The sequence below is a fragment of the Silene latifolia genome, chromosome 10 (assembly GCF_048544455.1).
Source record: "Silene latifolia isolate original U9 population chromosome 10, ASM4854445v1, whole genome shotgun sequence".
Lineage (NCBI taxonomy): Eukaryota > Viridiplantae > Streptophyta > Magnoliopsida > Caryophyllales > Caryophyllaceae > Silene > Silene latifolia.
In genome coordinates, this window is record NC_133535.1 from 134,883,589 (window position 1) to 134,901,748 (window position 18,160).

The following is an 18,160-nucleotide window of genomic DNA, read 5'->3' on the forward strand; positions in this document are numbered from 1 at the left end:
AAGAATACGGGCCAAAAATGTGTCCCTTAGGTCGGCATAACAAGATATCCGACCCATCGGGTAGCCCCTTGTACCAACTTTGTGCCATCCCATGCAGAGTCGTTGGGAAGACTCGGCACCAAACCTCATCAGGTTGCTCCCATACCGACATGTAAGACTCGAAAGCCTCGGCGTGGTCGGTTGGGTCGCCTTCTCCTTTGTATGATATGGGTGGCAACTTTAGCTTAGTCGGCACCGGGACCTCTAGGACATAGGCATCGAGGGGCTGTCTGACCACGTGTCGAATGACACGCGGCGATCGGCTCCTCGCATCCTTAGTCCGGCTCCTCTCCCCGTGGCGGGAAGGGCTTCTTCTCCGACTCTGGTGAGTCGGACTCCTTCTCCGACTCTGGTGAGTCGGACTCCTTCTCCGACTCGGTGAGTCGGACTTCTTCACTCCTCCGGGGCGGGCCTCGTCGGTCTTTGCGGTGACACGCCCTCCCGCGAGTGCGGGAAGGACTCGGTCTACCACTTGCACTCTGGGCTCCCCGGCGTCTTGACATGGTCGCTTCCTCCAATGCTTCGTTCAAGTTTCTCGAGTCACTTTTTGGACCCTGATCTCCTGTGGGGGTGCCGCCGCTCTTGTCGTTGTGACAGTGTGAGTCAGCGTGCTACCCATTAATTCCAGGAGTAGCTTCAGTTTAGCTGCATCAACCACATGTCCCATGATAGTGACTTGGTCGGCGGGCAGCGGTGTATCTTGTTCCTTTGGCATCCCTTTCGTCGTATCGGTGATACGGCTAGGTGGGGACTCGCCGATTTCGAGTTGTGGAATGTGTCATCTTGGTAGAGTTCAGTTTCCACAAGCACCGTTTCTGGTTGTTTCGACATCTTCTTAGCTCGTTGGGTGGGTTTTGTTTTGTGTTTTCTTTTTTTTTTTTTAAGAGATTTGACTAGCTTCTAGTATCTATCCCCACAGACGGCGCCAATTGTTCCGGGTGTAATTCCGAAACAGTTATTTGTTACCACTCGTGGCTCGTAGAATGACGTCTTTGGTTGAATCCTTCTTTCGGCCTCTCCTGAAACAATGAACGAACTGAGGGCTCGGCTTTGGCCTAGCGTACTCACTCCGACGCTCAAGTCAGTAAACTTAAAGGGATTAAGTTGTGTGTTACTTGGCGAAGTATATATTGTAGAGAGATAAGGAAGATATTACCAGATTATGAGGTGTTTAGGTTATATTTCGGATCCTTTCCTCAATGAGGGTTGAGGAGTATTTATAGACTTTCACCTTTTGTCACGTAGTGGCCAAGTGGCAAGTGGCTGCGGGTGGAAAGATCGATGTACCCTCGGCCGAGGGACCCATGGCGGCCGGCGGGCCCCCGTTGACTCCATGCCGAGGGGTCTTGGATATGAGTACGCGGATATGTGCCCCTAGTGGCTAGTTGTCCTAGCCGAGGCACAAGAGACAAAGCCGACAGTGCGTTGCTAGTTAGGGTCTTGTCTAAGTCGTTGACTTGCTATGGATATCTTTGACCTTGCTCAATATGTTGACTCGGTCAGCGGGTGCAGAATATGCCCCATCAAAAACCATAGGTCTCAAATTCGGGTCAGCTTGTTAGCCTATGCCGTTGTAGTTTAATACTAAGAAAATGGAAAATTTAAATAATCACAAACTAATCTTTTAAACATTTCACTCAAAAACACTAATAACCTACAATTTTAAATTATTATTATTAAATTTAAATACACCTATTCAAAAATTAAATATTTGAAACACAAATATTTCCATTCTTTTTTATCTCTGTTTTTTTTTTCCTTCTTTGCTATTTTGTCTGTTTCTCCTTGTATCTCACTCATCTAATTTGCGTGGTCTAATAACAAAACAAGAAGTATAACACATAATAACTTGCAAATACTACACGCAATTTGTGTTCTCAGTGAAATATTGTTCAGAATGACATGGCAAAGGACCAAAGGTATCGACTAATAGAGAAATTTTACTACAAATTAGCATAATTAGTGTATTACCCCCCATTTTTATTCGGCGCTAACATTCAAATAACTCGTAAGGGTGGACGAGATTATATAAGACAGTACAACAACGAACAATAATTTTAAGAGGTAGAGACAAATAAGCAGGACAGCAATGAGTCAAGCATAGCACATACTGAGTAAAGGGGGACAGCCATTCGTTGACTTACTTCATCGTCTTTTTGATGATCTTTACTGACTGCTATAGACTCCAATAACTCCATCATTGATGTGCTTATCCAAATTCCAAACCTCGCAATCAACGAAAGAGATACACCAGCAAAGTCCAAAATCCTACTGCTCTGGGTGCTCCCATATGAAGACAGATTAACGAACTCTAGTAGCAGACTGACTGCATCAAAATGACAGCAAACAAAGGGCATTTGACACAACAAATCACATAAGCATAAACATTTTGTTAAACTCAGATGCAAAATGGGGAGCATCGCTTTTTATGAGTTTGTTCAGCAGTAACAAGAAGAGCACATTACATATCAGTTCAATGTTTACTTGATGAATCCGGAACAATTTGTGTTAGCTCCGAAACCTGATGAGTCTTACCAACCAATGATAAAGACATAAAATAGAGCATAACAAGCCAAATAAACACCAATTCATGTACAATTGTACACTACCATCTGATAATTCAAGGATTAAAATATTAAACAGGTTTAATTACTAGAGATATGGTGCATGTAATGTAAATGAAGAAAACTGAACCAAATACAAGGAACTACTTTGAACAAGTACAACACAGTCACATAGAAGACTATAAGCGACTTAGTTTTTTTACTACATCATACAATGCCTTCAAACAGGCTAAGGAGCAAGGAAATGTCGTACTGCATCTATGCCTCTGAAGGCCCCTCAATAGGAAAAGGTGAAACTAGGCTTGGAACATATCTTGCAATCTTGAAAAAGTTATCCAACCTCAAAAGCATTGTGTATTGCATTGGTTTCGTGCGTGTATCAACTATCCCCAGCGTTCTACTTTGAAAATCCATCGGCTCATCATTGAATGGCCCCGTCACAAAAAACTTGCCAGACCTTGTAAAACCGATCATTTCAGAGGTCGTGTCTAATCTCAGCCCTTTTGGCACACCAACAGATTTTACTATTGAAGGAGGTTGTAATATATGCATTAACTTGTCGCCTGTAAATGTCTTATCGCAGTTGCACTTGCTCAAACACCCTCCCATGACTCCTAAGTTTTCAAACCGGTCCACGTTGAATTTAATGATGTCAAACCTCTCAGCCTCTAAATCAAAGCTAACTACTACCTTATCATCTCCGCCACTACGAGCAGCCCAATACAATTTCTCATTAATAAGCACTGCTTGTCCACAAGGAGAGATATCATCATGATCAAAATCAATTTTTCTCCACTTATTTTCCTTGAGAGAGAAGATATGAACAATATTACCCGTACCATCGTATTCACCTTCATCAATATTCCAAAGCACGGTCAAAATTCGCACATATTTATAGTCGTCAACAGAAGATACATATCCAAATCCAGGAGCTACAAAAAAGTATTGTTCATTATTAAAACGCTCTAAATACCCATATGACGCATATTTGTGCAGCTTACGAGTAGACGGGTTCCATATAATGAAGTATTCGTTAGAAGCTGGGGTAAAACTGGACATACTACTTAAACAAATCAACCCATTGCAAGACCCTGCAAGTTCAAGATCATCTTCCTCAACATCAAAGTCGATTTCAAGTTTAACCAACTTATCTTCAAAATTAACAGAAATCTGATCATCATCATCATCATAAGAAAATAGGTAGCAATTATGACCGCGTTCAATAAACAAGGTGTTAACAGAAGCAGAAGGGTGAGACAAGGGGGATTTAATAAGGTGGGCATTAGCGAAATCAGAAGAAGAAGGAGTAAAATACCATTGTTTGGAAACAGACTTAAATCGAACAAGGGATTTGACGGGTAATCTTGTAAGTATTTCTTGAAAAAGCAGATCATTAGAGAGGTAAATTTGTTGGTCAACAACTTGTTTCTTGCTAACAATATTTGGGTGATTGTCTCCCATTTTCTGAAACATTCAATTGATAGCAACTATTAGGTCTCAAACTAAAATGATAAGAAGAGTCAAAGGTGTAGCTGCTTATGTGAGTTACGTGGGTGTGTTTCTGCTTTCTAGGCTACAAAGTGCTGCTCTTTAGATCTCTGTAGAGATGGGCAAGTGGCCATACTATTTTTCTCGTGTCACACTAATTCACTATCATCAGTCATCACATAATTGAAATTTATATACACGTGTTTCACAACTGTAGGTCCTTTATAAGTGGCCAACATTGCGGTCCTCCTAAATTTAGACATCGCAAAATCAACGCTATTCGATTGACGTGACTCAAACTGACTCAAAATTCGAAATTGAATCGAACTACAATGTAACACCCCGGCCATTGGGTCGAAAGTAGCCACTCACATTAGCTTGTCAGGCTGTATATATAATATAGCCCACAGATCAATATGGGTCTTTTCCAACTCATTTTGTCCTCACTCATGTACATACCAGTACGAGTACTACTCTCAGTCAAGCCAAGCCAAGCACGCTTAACTATGGAGTTCTTTTGCATGAATAACTAGAAAAAAAAGTGCATTTTGTTGATATGAGTAGTACTTTCAATCCCTTTAAGCACTAATCATATTTTAAGCCTATCAATGGACCTTTTCAGGGGTACCCCACCCGAATAACGTCTTCGGTTCGGTGGAATATTACATACAACCCCTAATGTGACCAGGAATCTGAATTGACCCGACCCAGCCAAAACATGATCCGAACTATGTTGGCCCGGAACTGACCCGACCCGTGATGACCTGATCCGAAACGATTCGACCCGAAAAAGACCCGACAAAATATAACTCTAACTGTAGAAAAAAGTCTTGAAATGATTAATTTAAAAACACATTTGATATTATTTATGTTAAAAATAAAGAGCAAATTATCAAAATTAAACTAAAAATAGGTAATTACGTACTTTTTTTCTCTTAATCATTGACCCGAACTCAAAAATGACCCGACCAATAAACCCGAAAAACAACCCGGCCGAATAAGACCAAAGTGACCCGAAACCAGTTCTAATCTAATCAGTCCCTTTGTGTTCATGTTCTACATAACATGTACACGAACGGGAAATAATGATTAAAATGCACTGAATCGCCTACATTTTCCTAATAGAATAATTCAACCCTTGTATTAGTATCTAAATTGTAGGTAGTTTGTTATATGTTCAAGATGATCGTTCAAGATGCACAAGAGGATTGATTTCTCTATATATTTCTTCTCTCATACAGAATCTTATGTAGTATATAGATATATGAGTATATGACCAGGGAAATATGGAAGTTTGTTTCTGAAAAGTTGTAACGCTTTAAAAATTTCTGCCAAAATTAGTTACTTTCGGGTAAATAAATTGACACCAATTTATACTTTAAATTCGTAAATAATTATGTAAGCGTACATTCCGTACTTCCCGAACTTAGATTACATTATATGGAATTACCCATCTATGACCAAAGCCGAATACGCTAAAATGAACAGGTAACTACACTTAAATCACCAACATTCCTCAGGTCTCATTTCCTCCTAAATCATTAGAACCAAACCAAACTTTGTTCCGACCATGCCCCCCAACTCGGGTTGGTCAAAGGTTGAATTTCCCGACTCAACCTAACCTTAATCTGGCCCTGAATCCCAAGCCAGCCTAAATATGAATATATGTTTACCTTTTATAATAAGTTAGACTCGATGCCGACCTGACCCGGACCCGTAAGGCTGTAATGGGCCAGGCGAGGGTCCAACCTTATTACTTCATCTTACTAGAAGTCATTACTGGTGACTGCTTCACAGGCAAAGAACTCAATACTTCACATATATAAGGTCCCCAGAATTAGGAGGCCTAGCTCTATCACAGTCACACTTGCTCAAATACCCTCCCTTGACTCCAACGTAATCCAAGCAGTCCAAGTTAAACATAAAAAACCCGAATCTCTCACCAACTTATTATTGAATCTAACAAAAAAATTACCATCTTTTCTGGTAGAAGAAGAAGGGAGGCAGAGGAAGTGAGAGAGAAGGGACGTGGTGATTGAGGACTTTAACCACTTGAGGCACGTCTAGGGTTTGTTAGTATTATAATGGACCATTACACAAGGGCTCCCGAGAGAGTGGTACAGTCAATACTCAACCAGCTTATCGTAATCTCTGCATCTCTATCTTTAAGGGTCCGTTTGGATTGAAGGAATTGGAGAGAAGGGGAGGGGAGGGAAAGGGAGGGATTTAATTTCTTTTGTTTGGATAAAAAATATGGGAGAAAGGAAATGGAAGGGGAGAGAAATGAGAGGACTTATTTTCCCTCCTATAGAACAAACTATAATCTTTCCAAGAGTGGCAAGATTTGGAAAGAAAACATTATTTGGACTCTAATTAAACCACTAGCATCCTTCAATCCTCCATCCATTCTTCATCTCCCTCCTTCCTCCCCTTCCATTTCCCTTCATAATTTTTGTTATCCAAACACCCACATCCCATTTGCCCTCCCCTTCTCTCCCCTCCCTTCACCTCCCCTCACTCCCCCTCCCATCCCCTTCCCTCCTAAAATTGTATCCAAACGGACCCTAAGCGTAAAATCAAGATGTTTCTACGCCTGAAACGTCTCTATCTTTAAGGCGTAAAATCAAGATGTTTGTACGCCTTAAAAGGACTGTCATCCAAATATGACCGTCACTCAAAGACGTACTAAGCAAGGAACAAAAACTAACCATAACATTATCTCAAAGGACATCATGATTCATGAGTTACACAATATTGATGGTCTTACACTCTTATTAACAGCTCCAATATTGCATAATCACAATAGAGCTGATTGTTAACGTCTTAACGGTAGTGTACTGTAACTTTTCAAATTCAAGCAAATTAGTGCTATAAACTAACACATGTAAGACAAAAACGCTCATGGAATGGACTTTATTCAACAAAGATAAAAGGCTCATTGCTAACCTGAATATGTCACCATAGAGTTCGTCGTCATTGTTGAGACATTTGAAGTGATGACTGGCAGCCATATAAGAGCAAACCTGAAACCTTGAAAAAACACCGAATGTATACTCCATTTTGTGCGCAATCAGGTTTGCAATCATTCATTCACTGCTCATGCATAAAAGTGCCATCCCAGTCCATTTGGTGCAAGCACATAACCTCATCCAACATAAGAAGCTGGTGCAAATTCCATAGTCGGAGCAATTCTCATGTGAAAATATGTTTGACGCATTTTTTCAAGCACCTTATGTGCAAAAGGTAATCGAAACTCAATTACCAGATAGAATTTTATTATACAAAGTTACAATTTAGATCCAAAATTTGGTTAAGATAGACAAGGCAGAGCTCTCAGTTGGCTTTATGTAGTATCGGAGAGTAAGAGAGCATAGGTAAAGATGTTTACCAAAAAAAAAGAATAGATAGTAAAATATCCTCATTTACATTCGGTGTTATCAGTATTCATTACAGCTCTACAGACTACACCATAAAAGTCGCTTCGAAATCAAGGAGATTAGACGCAGAGCAGAGCATTGAATAATCAATCAGTATTAAGTACTCCGTACTAGGCAAATAAGCAATCAAGGAATGAGTTATTCATAGTAAATACTACACTGTCACTGTCTTGAATCACTATGCATCCGACACCTCCCTATGGGAATAGATGCGAAACTGTAGAAGATGGTCCATGGGAAAACACAAAGACATGAACTAGAGCAAAACATTCGAAACAAACAGACGTGCATGATTCATGTACAAAACCATCTGACAATAAGCATATTTTGAAACGGTTAATCTGCCTTACTACAGACTTAGTGAAAATAACTATAGAAGATGAACAACTACTCTAACAAGTACGAGTGCAACACAATTAGTTAAGATACTACATGCAATTTAGTTTTTCAGAACAACATACAAAATCTTCAGACAAGTCAATGAACAATGTAGTGCATCTATGCCGTTGACAGCTCCTTAATGGGAAAAGGTGAAACTAGGCTTGGAAAATATCCTGCAATACCAATCATCATATCGAACCTCAAAAGCGTAGTGTATTGCATAATTTTAGTACCTGTGTCAACTACCCCCAGCATTCTATTCTCGTAATCACTCACCCCATCAGTGATTGTCCCTGTCACAAAACACTTGCCAGTCCTCGTAAACCCAATCATTTGAGAGGCCATGCCTAAGCCCAACCCCTTTGGAAAATCAATTGATGTCAGTATTACCTCATGAGATTCATATATGTGCATTAACTTGTCATCTTTATTTGCGCTACCAGAGTCGTACCTGTACTCCAACTTAACTACGTCGAACCTCTCAGCCACCAAATCGAAGCTAAGAATAATATGACCACCAGGACGAGCAAAAGCAGGCCAATATAACCTATCATTTGTAAGGATTGCGTGTCCGGTAGCAAGGAAATCACGACCAAAATCAAAATCAAATCTTGTCCACTTATTTTCCCTCAAAGAGAAGATATGAACAATATAATTAGTATCATCAGTTCCCAAAGTCCGTTTCAAAATTCGGATAAATTTATAGTCATCAACAAAGGATGCATACCAAAATCCACAAATTACGTGACGGATAAATTTATAGTCATCAATAGATTCAATACGCCTAAGATGGACATCGGTTTCATATTTGTGGATTTTACGGGTAGACGGGTTCCATAAAATGAAGTATTCATCCGAAATTGGGTTTAAACAAACCAACCCGTTGCAGGATCCAGTAAGCTGAAGACTATTTTTCACGAAGTCAAACTCGGGGTCGAGTCTAACCAAATAATCTTCAAAATTACCAGAAAGATCATCCTCATAAGAGAAAAGGTAACAACATTTATTAAGATCTATGATAAACAAGGTGTTAACAGGAGCGGAATGGTAAGCCAACGGGGATTTCATAAGGTGGGCATTAGCGAAATCGGAGGAAGAAAGAGTAGAATACCATTGTTTCGAAACTGATTTAAATCGAAGAATGGATTTGACGGGTAATCTTGTAAGAATTTCTTGAATAATGAGATCATCAGAAAGGTAACTTTGCTGCTCAACAAATTGTTTCTTCTCAGAATTTGAGTCTTGGTCTCCCATTTTCTACGATTTCAACTGTAAATTTTGAAGTGAAGAGACACTGAAGTGGAGAGAGAAGGGGGAAGTGATTGACTTAGCTTTAGGGTTTGTTCATTCAAAGTTAAACTAATTGGGGTTTACTTTTCCAACGCTAGTTACAACTCGCAACTAGACATGGCAATCGGATCACTTAGATCGGTTACGAGTCGGGTCATATCGGGTTTGGGTTATGTCGGGTCATGGATGTGTTTGGGTCGGTTTGGTTCATGTCGGGTCATCTTCTGGCCAGGTCATCAACGGGTGGCAAGTCGGGTTGGGTCATTAGCGGGTTAGTGTCGGGTCAGGTTATCAGCATAAATTTTATCTTATACATTTAATTTTAGATGGTAATTTTATGTTTAAACAATTGCTAGCTGTATTAATGGTAGTTTTAAGTGAAAATAATTAAAATAAATGTCAATTTGGTTTTATTTAAATCATTATTAAGCTAATTCATTATCGGGTGATCTATCGGGTTGAGAAATTATCGGGTCACGGGTCGGGTTGGACCGGTTCAGGTCGGGTTGGAAAAAATAAGGCTGCTATCAATTATCGGGTCGGGTCGGGTCAGGTCGTTTCGCTTCACCTAATTTTCGGGCTGTATCCGGTCGGGTTTCGAGCAGGTCTAGTCGGGTTTCTCGGGTCGGGTCAGCTTTTGCCAGCTCTAAACACAACTAATGTTGGCAAAAGTAAACCTGAATTGAAAGATGTTTACCAAAAAAATCATCAATAGTGAAATATCCTTACTAAGCCTGATATTCCCACGATATGATTAGGGTACTATCATGCCCTGACCTGACATTTAGGATAGAAGCTTCAAAACAATCCAGGCTTGGCACCAGGTAGGAAAGAGCAACGGTCAAGAATAATGATATTATTTGACCAAGTCAACGAGTATTATATGAAATAATCTATAAAATCTTATTAAAATGGCAATTTAAAGCCACATAAACAATGCCACATTAGATTAGAAAATGTCACGCACCCATTCAAATACTCCATGTCAGCACTCAACCAAAATGTCACCCACTCATTCATACCCCATATATCTATCTATTCAATCTAATTAAAAGGGTACTTAAAATGACAAATTTAAATATGACATGACCAGTTTTAATGTGACATGAAAAAATTAAATATGACATGGATTATCAACTTATAAGTACACTAGTATTGGTGTCCGGCTTCGTCCGGACTACCTCTACTTATCATTAGTTTTTTTTTCATTAAATAAAATTACTTAAAGTTGCATAACCCATCAATTTATCGTAATATATTTTTTTATAACATATCCTAAAATTACGATGAAATAAATTTTGAGACAAATTCACTACTGCCGCTATTAATATTTTACTCTTATGAGTGAAACAATAATAATAACATTTCTCTACTTACCCGTAATTATTGTTACTTTCACTATCCCGCCGTAATTATTGTTACTGTTACTACTGCCGCATTAATATTGACAATTTCAATACCTCGCCGTAATTATTGTTACTTTCATTATTGCCGCATTAATATTGATTATTTCACTACTCTCGTTGTTGTTTCTACCACTTTCACTAATCTTGCTGTTGTTACTTTCATTATTGCCGCATTAATATTGATTATTTCACTACTCTCGTTGTTGTTTCTACCACTTTCACTAATCTTGCTGATAATATTGTTAGTTCTACTATTCAAAAGAGTCATTACTATCATATAACTATATCCAATGTTACTACAATTCTTTTCTCTACTGACGAAATTACTTTTACTACTTAGGCATGTAATTTTAAAAGGATTATATATTTATATAAATATATTACATATATGCATTAAACCAAATCGAAAGAATTATGCAATCATTATTATTATTTATTATGTTAAAGCAAAAGCCAATAACCGCTATTTAGAGTAAAAAAGCTGATGTGTCGCGTTGAGATTGATTTACCGTACAAAATTCTGTAGACATACGTTGTAAAATACAAGCATATTAAAATACGAAGTAAAAAAGTGTCGTGACCCACTTCCCTTTAAACTGCCCACTATCCTAATTATCGCGTAAACTGCCCAAACCTGCAAACAACCTGTTATCTTCCCCATTAATTAGAAAAAATCTTCATTCTTAAATCGTTTTCATCTCGCCATCGTCTTCCTCAAATTTCTGCTACACATACAATCATTTTTCCTCTCAGTATCAAGTCTCATTGGCTTCCAAAATTCCAACTGAAGCAGGAATTTCTTAGGAGCCTACTCGGATAAAGTGAAACAAAATGGCAGAGTAACATTCAGGTAAATTGTTTTCCATCTTCTCAATATTTCAGCTTTGTTTGATTCATTATTGTTCCATACCTAATTTGAGTTGAGATGATTTGATTTGATTTTTACTGATTAATTATTTGAGAAATTCTGATTTTATGTAATTTTTTTATGTATGATGTGAAATTTGTATGATTTGACATTGTGGTTCAGTTGATTGATCAGAATGAGTGCAGAAAAAGCCATGGATCTGATTTTGTTTGTTCATCAAAGTTTTGATCTTTATGTAGGAAGGTTTAGTTTGGTTAATTGTTTCATTCTATGGGGTGGTCTTTACGATTAATGTTATTGTTGTGGGTTGTTATGTCATAATTAATTTCATAATTCAATCATACAGTTTTATATTAATAATGTTTGATTTAAGAAATGCAGTCAATTTTGAGAAAGCATGGTCGTGTGTTGAAATTATATGCGATGAGTTGTTTGTTGCTATGATTTGTGTATTTAATATTAGTAATTCATTTGTTTTGACAGTTAGGCGCTGTTCTTTTGGACTTAAAGTCACTTAATATAAGTTACTTGAATCTTATAAGTTGATTCGATTCATTTCGATCCTATAAGTTGATTCGATTCACTTCAAATCCTATAAGTTGATTCGATTCTATAAGTTCGATTCGATTCGAGATCCTATAAGTTCAATTCGATTCGATTCGATCTTATATGTTCGATTCGATCCTATACCTCACTCAATTTAAGTTCACTTCGATCCTATAAGTTGATTCGATTCGATTCTATAAGTTGATTCGATTCGATCCTATAAGTTGATTCGATTCGAGATCCAATAAGTTCGAGATCCTATAAATTGATTCGATTCGAGATCTTATAAGTTCGATCGATTCGAGATCAAGTAAGTTTCAGTCTAAAAGAACAGGGCCTTCGTTGGTATTGCCACGGGTTGTGCTTCTCGATATTCTTTGGTCTAAATTATTAAGACCACCCCCAAGCAAGGTCACGACCTAGGTCATGAGGGGGGTGGGTCTCCTTAATCACAAATTAACCTCCAAATTAGCGTGACCTGGTTGGCAAAAGAGGTCGTCCCATGACCTCTTTTGATATTCATACCTGGTTGGTGACCCGACACATGTCATGCTCTGGTTTGTTGAGTACAAATAAAAAGGACAATGTCAGGCTCAATCTTTCTATCTTCCTCTGCCATTTCTGCCAAAATTAAGTTCATAGAAGAACTTGTTAACAATTGGAGGAATTGAAAATTGTACATTAAACCAAATTTTTAAAAAATATGAGCATAAATAAAAGGGTATTATCTTTAAATTCTCTACAAAATGAACTCAACTTTGATATATTTTGATCATCTTTGAATTCATTAAAAAGTGTACCAAATTAATTACATAAACATCAACAAATTAAAATTTCTACCCCTTTAAATTGAAAAAAATGAGATCTTGAAAACACCGAAAATGATTGATGAAGATATGGGTGAAATTGAAACCCAGAAAATCAAAATCAGAGACATAAAAAATGGAGTTTGGTTTATTGATTAAGAAATTGAAGTGTTGATTGATTGATTAAGAAATCGAAATCAAAGATGAATATATGGGTGAACAAGGAAGATGAAGTGTTTGATGGTGATGTTGATGCCGTTTGTTTGAGATGATGGTGATGAATATATGGGTGAACAAGCAAGATCGGCTATGATGTTGAAGATGATGTTGAAGATCGATGATGTTGAAGATGGTGATGGTGATGTAGTTTGTTTGAGATTTTATTTGGGAATTTTTTTTAATTTGGGGATCCTTGATTATCTGGGTTGGGGGAATTGATTTGGGAGGGGGGAATTAATTTGAGATTTTGGTTTGTGTCTTTGTGGTTTATCCACGTTTAATTTAGTTAGTTTTTTTTTTTTTTTTGAGTTTGTTTTTATACTAAAGCTACGATATTGACTCGATTACGTTGTTTAAAATAATACGAGTTTACGATTATTACATTGAATAGATTTGTTAAAATACGACCGTTAAATTAAATTAATTTTTTTTCTAATATCCGAAATAAAGATAAAATATTTATTATGTACTCGTAATTATTATTTTACAATTAAATTAAAAACTAAAATTATAAAACTAAAATTAAGTTATATAAATTAAATGATAATTGGAAAAAATGAGAGAAAGGTGAAGGTGGGAAATGATTGAAATTGTTGGAAAGTGGGAAATGATTGGGTTGGTGACCTAGGTCGTGACCTTCTGCTTGGGAGGGTGAAAGTGGGTCACGATAAATAAGGAGAGATTAAGAGTAAAAATGGGTCGCGACCTAATTAACGCGACCCTTGCTTGGGGGTGGTCTAAGTGGAACACTGAAATATGGTGGATCAAGTAAGCCTCTTATCCAATTCTTTCATTTTCAAATTTCAACCATATCGTGATATGCTCTTTTTTTCTCTTTTTTTTTTTTAAATATAAGTTTTCAATTTAATTCGCAAAGTATAACATATTCTTTTTGCAGAAATTGTTTGCCAATTCAATAATTTCACTCCATTTTCCTAAACAAGCAAATAATTTTGTTTTCTTCCATTTTCATTCTCTCCTTTATCTCCCCGAATTCTCTGATCGTTTGTACATATAACTCTTAGCATAATGAAGGGGTTCTTGATGCAACTCTTATGTACTGAAACATAGTTTGGTGTAGATGAAGGATAGAGCAACCTTTTATTTCCATGTTTATCTCTATTGTGTTTTCTTGAAGGAACTACTGTGATACAAGAAGAGATGGCATATAATCAATATTCTCTATTTCATAAATAAAATCAAATAGCATATTAGTAGGTATGTTGCACTCATATTTATGATTTGATATACATATGAGATCAACCGATGCTTCATTTCTTTATGAATTATAGAATTAAATTATCATGTGAACACAAAGCACCTCCCCTTCTTTCGCGAAATATGTTTTTTTTTTTTAACTTTTCAAATAAATATTAGTCTTAGATATCTCCTCGCATAATTCCATTATACCAATGTCATCAATATAATTCCTTAAAATTTATCACCCTCTTATTCAAACTCAAAAGCTTCTACCCACATACCCTAGCTAAAACCATAGTCCTCCAATTTTCGGGTTGGATGGGTGGTCAAAAAACATTGGAATTCCGACAGGTTATTGCTGTCGACTCTACCATTATTGCTTAGACCATCCCAAAGCAAGGTCACGAGGGAGTTCGCGACCTTGTTGGGTCGCCTTAACCAACAATTAAGCATGAGATTAGCGTGACCTTTTGGTTGCTCTTGACCTTATAAGGTCAATTTGTGACCTCTTTGGTTGCTCTTGACCTTATTAGGTCAATTGGTGACCCAATAGGTGTCAAATTATCATTGGTCGTAAACAAAACAAAAAGGGTTGGAAGGTGAAAAATGATTGGGTTGATGACCTAGGTCGCGACCTTCTGCTTGGGAGGTGAAAATGGGTCAAGGTTAATAAGGTGGGATTAAGAGTAAAATCGGGTCGCGACCTAATTAGCGCGACCACTGCTTGGGGATGGTCTTATATAGCTAATTGATACAGTAAAATTAAAGAAAAGTTCTTTGTCAATTGCCTTTAGCTATCATTTTATCTTAGTTTGTACTCCCTCCATTCAACTCCACTTTGCAACATTGCTTTTTGCGCGGGTATTAAGAAACGGATTAAAAAAACTATTAAAAGTACATAGGGAAAGGGAATGGTGGGGTTAAAGATATTAAAAAAATATAAAGGTGAGTTTTATGGTGGATTTGTGTGGGGTATGAATGACATTTTTTGTAAATATAGATTTTCAATAAGGATAGAAAGGTCTTTTACATGTCCAAATAAGGAAACATGTAAAGTGGAGTTGAATGGACGGAAATAGAATACTTGTAAAGTGGAGTTGAATGGAGGGAGTATATTTTAGTGGTTGAAATATGAATTGTTGGTTCAGAAGAGTGTAATTGTCGAATTCAGTTTTGTCGTCAAGGTGTCATCTCAAAGGCTTTACGGTACATCAATCTGTTTTTTTGGTTTGCAAGTTGGAATTCTTACCGGGCGGGACAATTAATCTTTTGATGTACAGTATGTGTTTTTCCTTTTTAGCTTGATATAATGCTAATAATTTGATCCGGAGACTACCTAAATTCTTTGTATTAGTTTTACATCAAAATGGATTCAGCACTTTAAAGTTTATGCGGAGCCTATCTTATCCTTACTCACGAGTCACCACTTTATCTCTCCAATGTTCACTATAGTTGCAATTAGCAATTAGTTAGATATAAGGGGAAGCATTTTTTTTTTGTGATCATGTGGGAAATGGACTCTAAACGGCAATCAGAAGTGTTAAGAAGCCTCACTGTTATCATCCTCCGACATTCAATATGTAGTCATTCATCACTTCAATGAATATTCAAATACTTAATTGATTGCTTTAATAGTTCAAAGTTTAGGTGACTAAATTTAGTGCTATGGCGTTCGTTTTTATTGGGTATGGAGTACTTTTGTTCATTTTATGGAAGATACATTGTAAATTTAAAAGAAATCTTTAGAGATGAGTAGATAATTGTTGTTTTTATTCATTTTGTCTCTTTTAAAGAATATGAATGTGTGAATCTGATGACAATTTTTTTTTTTTTTTTTTTTTTATCTTTTCTGTTTTCTCAGGGACGAGGTTGATGTGTGTGACTCTCAAAGAGCCAACTATAAACGAATCAGCATGTGCACTTCCTTAATCCTATTACTAGCTCCCTATTAGCTCTTTTTTGAGGTTCCTTATGTATGGTCTTTTACGAATCCGATATTAATTTAGTTTTTATTTATTTATTATTTTGTTGTTTTAAACTTGATGGGATGAGAAGTTGTAAGCAAAAAACGACAAAGCTCTTGGTATTACAATGTTAGCACCTTTGATAATGTTCTTTTAATGATCAACCCTTGGAATGTTGAGCACCATCGATGATGTTCTTGCTATTACAATGTCAAGAGCATGGATGTGCTCTTAGCATAGAGATATAGTTTGGCTAGACAATAGAGATAAAGATCGTAGCGATTTAGTTGGAATTCAAATGTGTTGTTATTTTTGGTAGGTGTCTTAATCAATATTATTAAAACTTCACTGCTTAGTTGTATGGTCAATAATAATCATTCTGAATTCATTTATGCAAAGCTTTCAGATCAAAGAAATACATGCTCATTAAATTACCCATATTTCAAATAATCTGATATGGGTTTTGATGAGCTCCTATTTCTACTACATTTTGGCACCATTTTGAGCTCATTTGGTAGCACTTGGTGACGGTTTTTGACGTTTTTGACGTTATTTAGCCAATTCCATGTGTTTCACCATTTAGCGTAGTTTCAAGTGAAGATTAAGAAGCCAAAAGATCAAGAGAAGTGTCCTAGGAAGAGCCAAGAACAAGTTTGAAGAAATGCCACAAGAAAGCCTTCCAAAGGATCAAAGGAAGAACGAAAGGAAAACGCACCCCAGTAGCAAAACCGCACGGTGCGAGTTTCCAGACACCAGAACTCGCACCGTGCGAGTTTTCTGGGTTTGATGGCTTTTGTTTCCGTTTTGTATTACGGGCCTTCCCTTTGTTAAGCCCATAAGTATTACGCTACGGTAGACTATAAATACAATGTTTGCAAGTAGGTTAATCATCTTTTGTTCACTTTAATTAATCAAGGTTGTAATTTGGGAATATTTCATCTTTTGAATTGGGTTTTAGATCTAATTATGGAGAACTAATCTCCTCTCTTAATCCGACTCAAAAGGCTTAATCTTTGGTTGTAAGAATCCCTAATCTTTCCTTAATTATTATTATTGTTCTTAATCTCTTGTGTTTAATTGCTTAATTTTGGAATCCTTGTTAGATTATTGTGATTAAGTGTGATTTCCTTGTTACATAATCTTTCCAAGTTCCTTAATTTATTGTTTTTGGGTTTATTAAGTGTGATTTCCTTGTAATCCCATGTTGCAACAACTTGTTATTAGACTAATGAATGTGATTTCTTCTTGGTTTAATTAACATTAGAGAGATTAAGTTGTAATTGTTCATTAATTGTGATTTCATTGTGAGTAATTCCACCTATTAGATTCCTATTGCTTTATCTTCTTGTTAATGAATCTATGTGTGTGATTTCCACTAGAGGAATTGATAAGTTGGGTCAATTATTAAGTGTGATTTCCTTGTGATTGGCTTCTATTTAAGGGAATTTGGAGATTTAATCTCACTAATAGGACAATAATATTGATTAAAATGATTGATTAAGGGGTTTTGTCAACTAAAGTGCCAAACTTTGGGTCGGATTAAGTCTTTCTCAAATTGATTAATTTCCATCTTTAAGACTCTTGATTGATTACTTGCTTTGCACTCTTGTTTGAATTTCCTTGCTTTTGTTACAATTGAAACTCAACCCAAAAAACCCCCCTTTTTATATAATTGTTGTTACTTTGTCTTAATTATTCTAATTACTCTTTTAATTTCACTATTGCAAAACCCATCTTCTCTTGGGTTCGATCCCTTGCTTGCTATTGTACTAAGTTATAATTGGTGCTAATTAGTGTGTTTAGTGGTTTATAAATTGTTAATTTGGCCGTCTTTTAGTGCGACATTTTAGGCGTGTCAAATTTTGGCGCCGTTGCCGGGGAAGGTAACGGTTTTGCTAGTGTGTTATTTGTGTTTTAGAATAGTTATTTTAGTTACTCTTTGTTACTTGTTG

The 18,160-nt window shown here is 36.8% G+C and overlaps 2 protein-coding genes and 1 long non-coding RNA gene across 4 annotated transcripts; 1 reads left to right on the forward strand and 2 right to left on the reverse strand.

Annotated features, from left to right (window-relative positions):
- Positions 1-2,626: 2,626 nt before the first annotated feature.
- Positions 2,627-7,682, reverse strand: LOC141605994 (F-box protein CPR1-like). Of its 2 annotated transcripts, none has more exons than XM_074424951.1 (2): positions 7,038-7,682; positions 2,627-4,067 (listed from the first exon to the last, which is right to left on the reverse strand). In XM_074424951.1, the coding sequence occupies exon 2, from the start codon at positions 4,062-4,064 to the stop codon at positions 2,862-2,864; it is 1,203 nt and encodes a 400-aa protein (XP_074281052.1). In that variant the 5' UTR covers positions 4,065-4,067; positions 7,038-7,682; the 3' UTR covers positions 2,627-2,861. The 2 variants fall into 2 exon arrangements, with proteins under 2 accessions (XP_074281052.1, XP_074281053.1); XM_074424952.1 differs by having other exon boundaries at positions 2,631-3,535.
- Positions 7,683-7,775: 93 nt separating this feature from the next.
- LOC141605996 (F-box protein CPR1-like) lies at positions 7,776-9,279 on the reverse strand. The gene has a single exon (XM_074424953.1). The coding sequence runs from the start codon at positions 9,161-9,163 to the stop codon at positions 8,027-8,029; it is 1,137 nt and encodes a 378-aa protein (XP_074281054.1). The 5' UTR covers positions 9,164-9,279; the 3' UTR covers positions 7,776-8,026.
- A 1,912-nt stretch (positions 9,280-11,191) lies between these two features.
- On the forward strand, positions 11,192-16,365 carry LOC141605993 (uncharacterized). Its single transcript, XR_012526555.1, has 2 exons — positions 11,192-11,455; positions 16,106-16,365. It is a non-coding gene; the product is annotated as an uncharacterized LOC141605993 (long non-coding RNA).
- The last annotated feature ends 1,795 nt before the right edge of the window (positions 16,366-18,160 follow it).